Here is a 14423-nt window from a genome sequence, read left to right as displayed (position 1 = left end):
AAAGAGTAGCGGAAGCCAAAAAACCGCCTTGGCTGTATAGTTCTGTTGCCAAGCAGCTGAGGGAGCGGGATAGGCCTTTAAAGATAGCTAAAACATCGCAAAATCCTGCCGACTGGGAAGGATATAAAGCAGCTCGGAATAACGCAGTTTCAGTATTGAGAAGAGCTAAATCCCAATTCTTCAAAACCACCCTTGAACATAATAAGAACAATCGTAAGGGAATTTGGAGGACTATCAAGTCGCTCATCGGTGTCAATAAACAACAATCATGCAATTCATCGTTTGAGAACCGATGGGCATAATATTATAAATAATAAAGAAATGGCTAAAGCATTTAATACTCACTTCTCAACGTACAATTGCAGGCAAGCTGAGGAATTTGTTACCTGACATGCCGTTTGACACCGCTAAGCTGAGTAACTATCATGTAAGATCGCGGAAGGACAAAAGCGTTATCTTCTTGATTCCATCAATAACGTTTAACGGCTCATCCTCGGTGTAAAAACCTGTGAAGCTCGCGAGTGACGTAAAACAAAGACAACAAAATATTATAAACAATAGCGCACAGCAAAACAATACCTCGTGAAACGAAGAAAACCTCGTCAGGTTTTTACACCGAGGATGACCCCGTTTAACAGAAAGAGACGTTGTTAGTTACCTCTTAAAAATCGATTCGAACAAATCTACTGGCATTGACGATATCAGTTCTCGAATGCTCAAATTGGCTGCTCCATTTGTTGCACCTTCAATTGCAAAGTTGATCAACCTTTCTTTTTCTTAAAAGTGTTTCCCAGTCGCTGGAAAACTGCCAAGGCGGTGACACCGATTTTCAAGAGTGGAGACCCTACTGACGTTACAAACTATCGTCCAATACCTGTTTTGCCCATACTATCTAAGATTGCTGAGAGACATGTTCACAACGCACTTTACAGCTTTCTGTCTGAAAATGACTTAATTCATACTAGATAATCAGGCTTTCGTCCAAGACATAGCACAGAAACTGTCTTACTCAAGGTCATCGACGATCTCCTATTCAACCTCGATAATGACTGTGTTAGTGGGATGGTCCTGATAGATCATGATCGTAAAGCCTTCGACATGATAGATCATAATAATTTGGATATATGAACAAAGTTGAAATGGTGAATTGGCCACCGTAACGATTACAAATGCTGACGTTTCGAGCTGACGCTTCGTCGCTCCGACGAAGGGCTAAAGCTCGAAACGTCAGCTTTTGTAATCGTTACGGTGGCCAATTTACCATTTCAACTTTGTTGATATATCCAAATGACTTCGTTACCCCCACCGACGCAGCCCCAAACAGTTTCTTTAGAAACTATCAGCCTTTATTCAGGATAGATCATACCCTGTTGTTAAAGAAACTGAAGTTTATAGGCTTAGTACGGAAACCCTCCGATGGTTTACCTCTTATTTGAGAAATAGACGCCAACTTGTCAAATTGGGGGATAAATAATCTAATGTTGCCAACGTTCCCCATGGCATTCCCAAGGGGTCAATACTCGGCCCCTTGTTATTTATCGTCTTCAGCAGTGACTTACCCTTTTATGTTACTTCCTCTACGATTGATTTGTACGCCGACAATACAACGTTGATTTCCTGTGCGAATTACAGCTCAAGACTAGACTAGAGCAGAACCTGAATTCCTCAGTTGCTGAAATTGCCGAATGGGTAGCTTCCAACAAACTACCGATCAACGAAAGCAAGACCAAAGCTATACTCATTACTGGTAAGCATCTCGCCTCAAAGATCAATTACGAGATGGCTTTAACTATCAATGGAACTGAACTTGAACTTGTCCCCAGTGTTAAACTGCTGGGTCTTGAAATTGACTCTGAACTAGCATTTAATTCCCATGTTGAAAAACTGTGTAAAAAGCTGTCCCAGCCAATCGGAATACTGAGAAAGATACGATCTTGCCTGCCCATGACACAAACTTTATTGTACTATAACTCTATGATTAGATCGGTCCTGCTTTATGTCAGCTCAATCTGGACTAGCTGTAACAAGGAGAGTCTAGGTCGTATTTTAGGGTTGCAGAAACGAGCAGCGAGGGTAATTTCTGATGCTGACAACCAAGTCAAGCCGTTCAATAGACTTCAGTGGCTCCCTTTTTATGAGGAATGTAAAATAGCTAAATGCTGCGTTGCGTACGAACGTATCAAGCGTGAAGTACCCTTATATACTGAAGGTTCTTTAATAGTTAATAGTCAGCAACATAATCGTGCTACAAGATATAACAACACTAATTTTATTTGCCCAAGATTTAATCGTATTGTTGTGAGGTGAATTGAAAGTTGTTGTTTTGAGACTTTTCTAGTTAAGCTTTTTGTTTTGTTAAGCCTTGCCTTTTGCGCTTACGTGTTGTTTGGTAGATTTATATTTTTTTGGCTCAGCTCGCAGATTTCCTTGTTACCTTAGGCCGTGTTAGACATTTAGACAATTAGACAGTTTCACAGGTAGTCGTGTTTACGTTGGTAAAGTTAACCTTGAGTTCTATCCTCACTGAAGTTCCTGTTTACGTGCGCAATTCTGTGTGCAGCTGTTGGCGTTCAATTGGTTTGCGTGCGCGATTCCTGTGCGCAGCTGTTAGCGTTCAATTGGTTTGCGCGCGCAATTCTGTGTGCAGCTGTTGGCGTTCAATTGGTTTGCGAGCGCGATTCCTGTACGCAGCTGTTAACGTTCAATTGGTTCCTTGGCGCCCGTCAAATTGCTTCGGTGAGGGCCAACGAGTTTTCCCCTTTTTGCAAAATAAACGGATACACTAAGGAAACTCTCACGGTCAGCTAACCCAAACATGTCTGTGATTTTTGTATTTAATACGTGGGCACTCCTCGCTGAGTAGTAGAAGAAGAAAAGATCTGAAGCGTTGTAGTAGGAGAGAATAAAAAAGAGAAGAGTATAGAGTCTCAGCACTTCTCGTTAAAAGCTACTTTGTAGTTTGATGTCTTGGTATAAGACAAGAGCCAACTCAGGAGAGGAAAATAAAACCAACAAAGCTTAACAAAGTTGATAAAGTTTATTTTTTTAACTTATCGATATTGGATCGATCACATACAGCGAGGTATCTACATTAAAAAAAAAATAGCCATTGAAAAAGGGAAAAACGCCGACATAAAATAGCTTCAAATTCATTCCTTGTCACCTCTATGAATATCATTTTTGACCATAACTTTTTTTCAAATATTTTCCAAATTTCCAGGTTTCTGGTTTTTTTTTTTTTTTTCAGTACGTTTCCGATTTTTGAACAGTCCTATTTATTCCATCAAGATGTAATAATAATGTCGAAACGATGCTATCCACAACAGACAGGCCTCTGTGGGTAGCTTTGATGCCTCTGAAATAGGAAAAAACACGTTATATTAATACGCAAAGAGATTATTGAATTTCATCCCTCTGTGCCTTAAAAATCGTAAGTCGTACGGTCCACAATAAAGGATGAATATCCGGCATTGGGAGCCCGTGAGAACACAAAGACAATACCTGAAAATGCCTCTAAGCGCGGAAAAACGCGCCAACCAGTCAATAGAACGAAGTAAAGCAACAACGATGCACTCTCGGATTAATTTAGACAACAATTGAAACGTTATCTATTAAGTTAACAAGTTAACATACTTTTTTGTTAAGCACAGGAGGCCATCTTGAATGAGATCCTTGACATCCTGATTATCTTTGAATGCATCATATAAAGACAAACCAAACGGGGCGAAGATTTTCCAATTCTGCACCGTGAACAAACACTAAAATGTTTATTCAGTACCGTACGTCATTAAGTTCTAAACAATTCTAAACTTAAATGCCCAAATCAACAAAAAGACAATTTCAAGGGAAAAATCTCAAAGGTTGTCGATGGTTAAAAAACTGTTGCTCTAATTCACAAAGTTTTAGAGGACAAGTAACCTTACATACATCCACCAGTAAGAGAACCACAAACGGTAGGTAAGGTTAGCAACCTTTGTGCTAGAGTCAAGTGAGCCATTTGGCCCGAGCTTAAATTAATTTTTCTGAACATGGTCAGACATTTGGATTTCTGTGCAAAATTCAGCATCTCTATACATTTGCTACCTGGATTAAATTCCTTTGATTTACAAAGACTTTCAGTAATATAGATGTATTATTTTTTATAATGATTATAATTATTACAACTTATACCTCAGAACTAAGACCATCAGCAGTCCTCAAACTCATCATAAGAACTTCTTCTAGTCTGAGATCAAAGGAAAGACTTTCATAAATGTACCATTTTACAACAAACTTTGAGCAAATGCTAAAAAGTTACTCTGAGGTAGTTTTGGCAAGCCATACCCTTTGAAGTCACACCTAGGATTCATTAGCACTTCACACAGTTTTCTTTTCAACTGTGTGAACACATACACTTGAGGTAAAGGTAAAGTCTGTTTACGAGCCTAGTGGCCCGTGGGCCAGTGCTTAACTCTGGTTTCTGTAGCATGAAGCGACTAGGAGTATTTCTACTCCCACCTGGATGGGATGCCAGTCCATCGCAGGGTTACCCCCAGCATTAAATTGCTGGTACCCATTTATACACCTGGGTAAAAAGAGACACTGTGAGAGTAAAGTGTCTTGCCTAAGAACACAACACAATGTCCCGGCCGGGACTTGAACCCGGACCACTCGATCCGGAGTCGAGCGCACTAACCATGAGGCCACCGCACATCCACCACATACACTTGAAGTAGACTTTTAAGGCAATTGTATGAGTCATGTGTCTTGCTCAGAAATGTAGCAAAAATTAACCATACCAGGGATCAAATTCAACAGGGCTCTTGTTCCAGAGTCAAGCTCACAAACCATTACAACACTACCATGCCCCACCAGCAAGAAGGTCAAATAAATATTAAATTTTCCAGAACAAAATTAATGTCTCATACTTACATCTCAAATTTTGTTTGCATTACTTCTTTTCTAGTCCCATGCCCTCTTGTTTCAACCTTAAAACAAACAAAAAGCCGGCTCAGTGTTGAAGTAACAACGCAACGCATCGCAACACAAATTTACATAAAGAATATGAAAGATGATAAGTTTTGAGCTTGGTAAAGAAATATAGAAAGATGTTTTTTTTGCCTAATCACGAGTGTGGGACAAAAAAACTTCTGAGCCCCAAGAGGAAACAAACCTCAAACCTTGGGATTCTGCGCTTTGACTGCATGCTCTACCACTAAGCCCCAGAGACTCGATCTATAGTCGGCAAGGCCTTGCTCACTAAAGAGTCTCTGTGAGACTTGAAATTTTTCCTTTGTCCCATGCTCATGACAAGATGAAAAAAAACATCTTTACATATTTATATATGGCTCGTTGAATAAACTTTCAAGAGCTTAGAAAGAAAGTTACACCTCTGTCATCCATTGGTTTGGTTCTAGCGTCTGCACTCTTGCCTGCCTCAATCCATTACCATTTCCAGCAGGTATAAATCTACACAAGGCAAGAAAAAGGTACACCTCTTATGGTTCCTGGCTTCTGTTGCTATTGACACAGACTTAAAGATATAAATACCATTGTTGTTCTAAAGTAACACATTTTGTTTTTGATTATTATTAATTTTCATCCGATGGTGAGTTTAATTAAAAAACGTATAATAAAATAATAATTATATTGTTTTCTATTACTAACAATCTTTCTGAAATTCATACTCCTCCACAACTGATGACTTGAAAACCCTGTACATACCTGCCATGAGCACCTGGTCCCACTCCAACGTACTGTGATCCATACCAGTATGAAAGGTTATGTCTGCTTTCTGCACCCTGGACCAAAAAATTATACCACATAATTTATACTTTACATCCTTCACTAATCCACAATGAACATTTCATTTTAATTTACAATAAACATTTTGTATCACTAAGTTAATATTCACCAGGATTAAAGACCAATAATTACTTTATTGGATGAGATAACAAATAATTACAATTTTAACTCACTGTTTTTGCAAAGTTGGCAACCTCATATCTGTGGAACCCATTTGCAGTCAGGGTCTGACAACAATGATAGTGGTGATGGGCAGGCATATTAACCAAAAGAAAAACAAATCAATATTCATTTGATCCAATTGTATCATGACACACAGAACCCACCATTTGTCTCAACTTAGAGCAAAATCAGTTTCTAAAGAATTACAGTATGAGGTATAATTAGCACTGGTGAAGTGAAAGAAAATTTTTTAACAGAAAATTAATACCGCAGTTATTCGGCTATAAGATGCACTCGGTTATAAGACGCACCCCAAACTTGGCAACTTAATAGCCAAGCCAAGTTCCCAAATGGAAATTTTTGTGAAAATACTCGGTTATAAGACGCACCAAAAGGTTGAGAGTTAACAAAAGGTGTGATGGATCTGAAAAAGTTTCACAGTTGCTCTGGCAGTGAAAGCAAATGGCAAAAAACTCCCAGTTCGACAGCTGAATATCAAAATGCCACAGAGTTAATGACCAACAATTCGTGTTCTTTTCATGTCTTTATAACTGTAAGTTCTGCTACAATTGTGATCTTAAGATTTTGTTGCATGAAAAATTAATACTCGGTTATAAGACGCATCCCAAGTTTTGAACAGATTTTGATCAAACAAGTATATTTTGTGGTAAAAAATGGTGCGCCTTATAAGTGAATAAATACGGTACTCTTGAAATTAATATCAATTGAAAGCAATCTTTGTAGTAACAAACACTACTTGAGCAGTAGCGAGATTTTGAAATAATATTGTTGTTAGCTTTTTCTCGAAAATATCTTTTAGAAGATTCATTAAGTTTTCTGGGATGCTATTCCAAATTTTACAACCAATCCTTGAGAATGAGTTTTTATGTTGATTTAGCCTAGAATAGTTTATGTAATAGTTACCGGCAGATGAAGATCGGGTATTATGATTGTGTATTTGGTGGGAAAGAGTGAACAAACCAGAACAAACCAGAACAAACCAGAACAAACCAGTAATGTAATGAACACTACTTGAGCAGTAGTGAGAGAGTAACGCCCTATTTTCACTTTTGCTTATAAGTAGTGTTCATTATTGCCAAGATCACTTTGATTTCCATTTCTAGACCCCCTGTTCACAGACACTTTTCATAGACTAACCATCTGAATGCTCTCGCAGAAAAGACACAATTATAATTATTTATTACAAATTTATTTCAAATTAACAACTCAAGATGTTAACCCTTTCATTCCCAAAATATAGTCACTGTGATTTTCCTTACTGTCTGCCACACAATTCTTGTGATGCCAGGGACCGCACAGCAAGTTTTCGAGTGGCGGGGGGGCTAAAGAAGAATACGTGAAGAAAATTTTTTTTCCAATTTACTCCGATTTGCAAAAAAGTGCCCCTCCCTCTGCGCGCTCCCTGGATGCAAATTTGCAAAATTTGGTTTTGATTCAAAAAATAATCTTTAACTGACATTTTCCTTTATTATCATCACTTTTCTACTTGACATTGCATTGATATTGCAGGGAGAAATTCTGTATTGTTTATAATTATTTGTTTGTTACCTCCACAGCCAACTGATACATTTCAGCAGCCAAATCAGAATCAGGAAGTGACTGCAAACAACAGACATATTAATTAATCCCAACTTACGACCTTCAATTATAATTCAAATACTTTTACTTGGAATTCATTTTGCAGTAGAATGCTGACAATCTAGCTTACCACTTTTCCTGATGTGACATTTTTGTAGAGTGGTGTGCCTCTTTCCAGAGTCAGCTGATACAATGAAATATGGTCATCACACACAGATAATGCCTAGTAAATCAAATTAAGCAGTAGTTATGAAGACTACAATGGGATAATATGCATGAAGTAAGTGTAATTATATTAGCTTGAAGGTTACAATCCTTAAAAATAAAATTATGGATGGCATTGGATTTCAGTGATTGTGCTGTAATGTAAAACAAGTAGAATTTAAATGTTCTACTTGTTGACCCAGACCTCAGAGGTCTTAACAGGTACACATAAAATAAACAACAACGACAACAACAACAACAACATCCTTATTTATAATCACAATTTAACTTATAAATTAAGACTACCTGCAATATAGTGAAGCTAATCGAGGCAGGTTAAGTATGAGAAAAGTGTCAAATTTACATAATAATATAATATTATTCTAATGACAAAAAATAAATAACAATTACAAAGGTACAGATGTCAATTACAAATTTAAAGTGAATACAAAAATATAGGTATACTAATTACGAAGCCACAAGCACATAATTAAAAAGAGGAAAAGCTCAAAATACTCTTTATTTTAATGAAATCTAGTTTCTTGTAATGTAATGTAATGTAATGAACGTTCTTAATACGCATTTAAGAATCTCAATGCGCTTACAATAATTTTTTTTACTAAGGTTGAGATCGGACGTCAGCATTATCAGGCGCCTCTGGCAGCCGCTTTAGTCCATGTAACGACCTCACCTTTTCCCACCCATCCCACCCCAGGGGAGGACATCCATCACACAGTAATCTCGTGCGTGGGAAATTAACGTCTCCTACCCCTAACCCTGCAGGAGACGGGACCTCCATTTATTCGTCCCTATCCGAGAAGACTAGAATATCTAACCATTTCTTGATGTTGAGAAAGGAAGCATATTCTTCTCAGTTAATTTTAAGACCCTGAGTGTTGGTCCGGCCGGTATTGAACTCTCGACCTCCCGCACAGCAGTCCGGCGCACAGCAGTCCCGCACAGCAGTCCCGCACAGCAGTCCCGCTCTTTGTCATTTTGTTTATTAAATTAATGTATCAATATCAGGATAAGAATCCTGGTTTAGAAGGATTTGAAGTAAAGATTCAGTAATTTTTTTCTTGAAACTATATTTTGGGAGCTGTCTCAAAACATTAGAAACACAGTTCCAAATTTTTGTGCCCATAGAGGAAAAAGAATTCTTATTTAATAGTGATTTAGTCGAGAGTAGTTCATATCGAAGTTACCAGCCAAAACCATATCAGGTAAGAACAGATAATACATGCATGCATCTCAATTATTCTAATCTTGTTTCTTGTGCTCTGTCTTTTAAATATATTTGTTCTCCAAAGCCATCATGTATTCTTTATTTTCTTTGCCAAGCAGTAAGATTCACTTTCAATTGGCAGGCAATTCTTTGCAATTTATCCTTCAAAATCAAACATGACTGTGTTCAATATTCATCTTTAAATTCTAGACTTAAGCACTTGCATAACATTTACATATTATGGAAAGTGACTTATAATTCAAAATTATAATAATAATAATAATTTGATATTTATATTGCACAAATTAACATGTGGATATGATCAAATGCGCATCACAACACTTTTCGGGGGACTTTGGCCGGACTGCATCAGCAGTTTACAAACAATCGAAGGAAACGTATTTGAAGATGCCCCCTCCCCCCAGTTCCCAGTAAACAGGCCAGACCACATCACGGTAATCTCGTGAGTGGGTTCTTTAAAGTCCCCTGCCTAACCAAATTAGCTAATTAATAAATGCAGGAGACGGGACCTAAGGTTTATTAGTCCTTATCCGAGAAGATTAGAATGTCTATCCATTTCTTGAAAATTAAAAGGAAGACCAGACATCCTGCTTACTTTTAACAACTCCTTGTACCAATCATCCACTGTTTGCTGTGGACGTCCAAACATCAAATCAACTGATACTTTTCCTGGAAATATGGACCTTGCAGCCTGTATTGCTCTTTAAAATAAAAAATTCACTTGCACTGAGCATGTTTCAGCTCCTGTTCATAAACTGTAAGTTCCTTTTCAACATTCACTCACATTTTAGCAAAATTTTATTTCCAGCTTTTGCCCTTTTGCCCTTTTCCACAGAACAAATTGGGTGTATTTAGTGATTAACATGCATGTATGGTAACTACATGCATGTTATATGAATATAAAGATGAATATAAAGTTGAAAAAACTGTGCACAAGCAAAATGATGAGAATTTACATGCTTATTTGTTACTAATAGCGATTAAATTATAAGGGAAAATAAAGCAGCCATAAGGAATCTGAAAAAAAATTTTGAACTAGGAACTTTCAGGATTTACATGAACACGACTTGTATAATCACTGATTGATCTACAGTGTACTGTTTCAGAGGCAGATCCAGGAATTTTTGATTGGGGGGTCCAAACTTTGGTTCAGGAAGGACTGCTGGACTCTTTGAGGCAAATTACATCTCCCCCACACCCCCTCCCACCAGTCGCAGTTGCACGTTATAATTCCTTGGCCGCTTACCATTTATTTGGATTCATTAAAAAAATCAGCCAGTTAAAAGTGATATATGATCCTTTCTCAAAGTTGTAAGCGTCAAGTTTAATAGAAGGAGGTCTGGACCCCCTGCACCCTCCCCCTGGATCCACCACTTTGTTTGGTACCATTTCATTTTATCTAGAACTTACTTCCATGAGTCTTTAATGGTATTATCTCTCCCCAAGAGAAGCAAATCTCTTGTATTGAAGGCCTGCCAGAGACAAACGTGACAGGCTTGATGACAAATTTACCACTGACATAATTGTTCTTTATGACAGGAAAAAGTAATTTCTTTCAAAAATGTAGAAAGTTTTTAATACCTGGACTCCAAGGGAAACACGATTGATTCCAGCCACAAGAAAGTGACTAAAATTATGACATAATTGTTCTTTATGACAGAAAAAAGTAATTTCTTTCAAAATTGTAGGAAGAGATGACAATAAATACGTACTAGAAATTTTTTAATACCTGGACTCCAAGGGAAACACGATTGATTCCAGCCACAAGAAAGTGACTAAAATTAAAGCAAGAGATGACCATCAGTAATTTATTAGAACCATTCACTATTTGAATCATTGATAACAATTCATCTTTTAAAAAAGTATACTCTTCACATTTGCTTGAGTTTTTACTCATAGATATAAAAAAAGATGCACTGGCTTTAATATTTAGCTTGAAGGATTCTAGATTTAAAGGTCTAACTTAAAGCACGGGCCAACAGGTCCTATTTGTCTTATATTCTTAAGCAAGACACCTCATTTTCATTAAGTGTATCTTGTCACAAAGACTTGATCAGCAGGGATTTGCTAAAGCAAAGGCATAGAAAAAACCAGGAAAGATTTATTACTCGACGTTTCGGGGTCATCGTGACTCCATTATCAAGAGACTAGTTTAAAAACATGCAAATAAGGAAAGGTACAAGAATAGCATAAATTAGACTGAACGGCTTAAACAAACACCTTGGCGCGGATGGAATCCGTTTGCACGTTCAGTGTTGGCTTACGCATGCGAATATACAACATTTCATTAACAAGGCAATCAAATTTGCCGTTACATTTCGTGATGACGTTGAATTGCTCGATCAAGCGTTCAGGCATTTCACTATTGTGCTGGAGGTGGTAGTGTTTGTAGATAGAAGATGATTTCCTTGTGTGCCCTTCTACGCGCTCGTGTAAGTGACCACGAGTATAGCCCACATACCCTGCATGTGGGCTATACTCGTGGTCACTTACACGAGCGCGTAGAAGGGCACACAAGGAAATCATCTTCTATCTACAAACACTACCACCTCCAGCACAATAGTGAAATGCCTGAACGCTTGATCGAGCAATTCAACGTCATCACGAAATGTAACGGCAAATTTGATTGCCTTGTTAATGAAATGTTGTATATTCGCATGCGTAAGCCAACACTGAACGTGCAAACGGATTCCATCCGCGCCAAGGTGTTTGTTTAAGCCGTTCAGTCTAATTTATGCTATTCTTGTACCTTTCCTTATTTGCATGTTTTTAAACTAGTCTCTTGATAATGGAGTCACGATGACCCCGAAACGTCGAGTAATAAATCTTTCCTGGTTTTTTCTTGTCACAAAGATGAAGAGTATTATTGTTAGGGTTCCACTGTGGCAAACTGTCTATGAAGTATGACAATAAAATCAGGAGTGAGGAGAGAAACATATTGAACTAGGGGGATATAAAATCCACACTAAAAAATAATTATATATCTTTTACAAACTGTCTATTTTACCCGAGTTTGTCAGTTTCAGCCGAAGTGGGGTTAGCTTCAAGTGTCACCTCTGCCTCAGAAGGCAAATAACAAGTTGTTGAAACAGCTTCAAGTACTGAAGAAATTGTTAAAGGTTCTGCCAGACTTGGTGTTCCTATAATGAAATGCAATAAAGAAGGACAAAACATACTCAAACAGCTCAAAAACTACAAACAAAGCATGGGGCTCAGAGCAGAACTCCAAAGGAACACCAAATTGAGGCAAAATTTAGATATTTTAATCCATTTGGGATGTCTGTGGTTGTCTACAAGTATATTAAGTAACTTATATTGTATTTAACGTGTTATTAGTTAGTTTCGTATGCATAGTATCAAGTATGTAAATTATGTAATTGTTCACTGAAAAGCCCCAGACGGGGATGTGTTCAATAAAATGTATATGTATGTATGTATCTACAAGTATCTTGCCTAGCTGTTTTATAAATTTACTACTAGAATAAGTATGATTAACAATTAATTTAACAAAGTTGCCATCTTGACTTAGAACCATGAATTACTCATAATAATTTAATCAGATATGATGAATATATGCATCATATGTAATAATTTAATGCGTTTTAGCAGTGAAGTAATAAAAACCTTACCTCCTCCAAAGTAGACTGAGGTAATCTTTTTCACACCAGATAATTTCAATAAGTTCTCTGTTTCAGTCACAAGGCATTTTCTCATGCGATAGTGGTCTACATTTTTACTGAAAGGAAAGGAATGCAGAAGCAAAACAAATTTAGTCATTCTTTAGCTAGACGATCAGACAACAAAATCAATTTGATTTCAACACAGTATGGAGAAGCCAAGTGACAAGTGGACTACAAGCATATCTTATCTCTCCCAGATTAGTCAATCAACCAACAAAAAGGATTCAGAATGGGAAAGCGAAAGAGACACTACTAACTAAAGAGTTAATAGAACTCAAAGTAATATTCAAAGAAAAAAACATCAAATAAAAATACCACCAGAAACACAGGAAATGTCATCAAAAGCTGGTATTTTGAGGAATTTGGAAACCAATGATGGTAATTTTAGGTACCATCCATTCTGCAGAGACCATTTTTAGCAGCGTGCAACACAACAGAGAGTCAAAATCTCACAAGTGGTTGCAATGATGTACACTGCAGCAATTCTGGCATGCAAAATGAACATTTAAAAGAGAACTTGTGTGTACACACTGGGGTATTGTGTACACTAAATATAACCTCATATTTAAAAAAGCATATATATGTTACCATGAGTGATAGAAAACGTTTTTTGAATCTTTTTCCACGTGTACATCTCACTTACCTAATGTATTTGTTGAAATTACAAAATGAACAAATCTGCCTGCAGTATGGCCACTGAAATAATAACGATATAATTTTGTAAAAGAACTCATGTAAGATTCACTTATATTAGTCACATTTATCACATTTAAGGTCAAGGATTTTGTTGGGAATTTAAGTCTCTTTCATGACTAGAGTTGAGTAAACTTTACCTTTAATGTATCATTTTGTTTGACCTGCAGTTACCAATTGGAGATTTACATAATACAATCAGGGCTCAACACTAACTTTTCAACTACTCGCCAAGTGGCTAGTGACATCTTAGATGCTTGGAGATTTACATAATAAAATCAGGGCTCGACACTAACTTTTCAACTTACTAGCCAAGTGGCTAGTGACATCTTAGATGTTTTTAGATGTTATGACAATTTCAGTCTGTTTACTAGCCAAACTGGCTGGTGGAAATTGAAAAACCACTAGCCAAAACTGAATTTCTACTAGTCTGTGTAGTATGGTATTCCTGTGTATCATGTGTACGTATGTCACGTGACTAGCACATGGAGAGAGATCTGCCATCTTGATTAAAAAAGACCTGTCGTTCTGTTGACATTTCTATTTGTCTCGTCCTGCTTCTTACATTCTATGGCTAGTGGGCTACCGTTAGTGTCGAGCCCTGAAAATTGTAGACTATTTGACCTGAAAATAACGAGAGTTCATCGAGGCAATACTTACATGCAAATACAGGGTAGCTTCATCTTTTATGGGCAACTGAAAAGGATTAGCGCTGGTTCCATAAGCATCACCTGCCTTCGAATGAAATAAGATTTTCGTTATGTGACGAGGTAGATGCCTTGTTTCGCACGTTTTTGAAAATGGCAATAGCAAAATCCGTTTGCATAGTGTTTCAGCTCTCATGAATTCCACCTTCAAGCATTCACCATCAAACTGAACGGAACTTTTTGTTGGATTCGGAGCAAAAGTTCATTTGGAGCAGATTAGTGCGATTTGTGCCGCCATGTTTGAAGCTCGGAACATTTAACACAGCGGATTTCCTTACGATAATTTCTGCTTTATATACGAGTCCTGGACGGCTCTTTAAAAAGCAGTTATTTATTGAGCCGTCTGTT

At 37.3% G+C, this 14423-nt stretch overlaps 1 protein-coding gene across 6 annotated transcripts; it reads right to left on the bottom strand.

The window, feature by feature from the left end:
• Positions 1–2253: 2253 nt before the first annotated feature.
• On the bottom strand, positions 2254–14348 carry LOC111324756 (radical S-adenosyl methionine domain-containing protein 1, mitochondrial). Of its 6 annotated transcripts, none has more exons than XM_088736352.1 (16): positions 14029–14348; positions 13319–13371; positions 12625–12731; positions 12003–12135; positions 10725–10770; positions 10406–10467; positions 9591–9696; positions 7676–7768; positions 7516–7566; positions 5958–6011; positions 5704–5786; positions 5370–5448; positions 4912–4967; positions 4171–4225; positions 3634–3688; positions 2254–3355 (listed from the first exon to the last, which is right to left on the bottom strand). In XM_088736352.1, exons 1-15 carry the CDS (start codon positions 14209–14211, stop codon positions 3641–3643), a joined length of 1209 nt encoding a protein of 402 aa, XP_088592478.1. In that variant the 5' UTR covers positions 14212–14348; the 3' UTR covers positions 2254–3355; positions 3634–3640. The 6 variants fall into 6 exon arrangements, with proteins under 6 accessions (XP_088592478.1, XP_088592477.1, XP_088592473.1 ...); XM_088736351.1 differs by having other exon boundaries at positions 3634–3758; positions 12003–12051; XM_088736347.1 differs by having other exon boundaries at positions 3634–3758; positions 14029–14347.
• Between the last annotated feature and the right edge of the window lie 75 nt (positions 14349–14423).

The sequence above is a fragment of the Stylophora pistillata genome, chromosome 10 (assembly GCF_964205215.1).
Source record: "Stylophora pistillata chromosome 10, jaStyPist1.2, whole genome shotgun sequence".
Taxonomy (NCBI): domain Eukaryota; kingdom Metazoa; phylum Cnidaria; class Anthozoa; order Scleractinia; family Pocilloporidae; genus Stylophora; species Stylophora pistillata.
The sequence above is the reverse complement of the archived record's forward strand: the minus strand, read 5'-3'. Positions and strand labels throughout refer to the sequence as shown.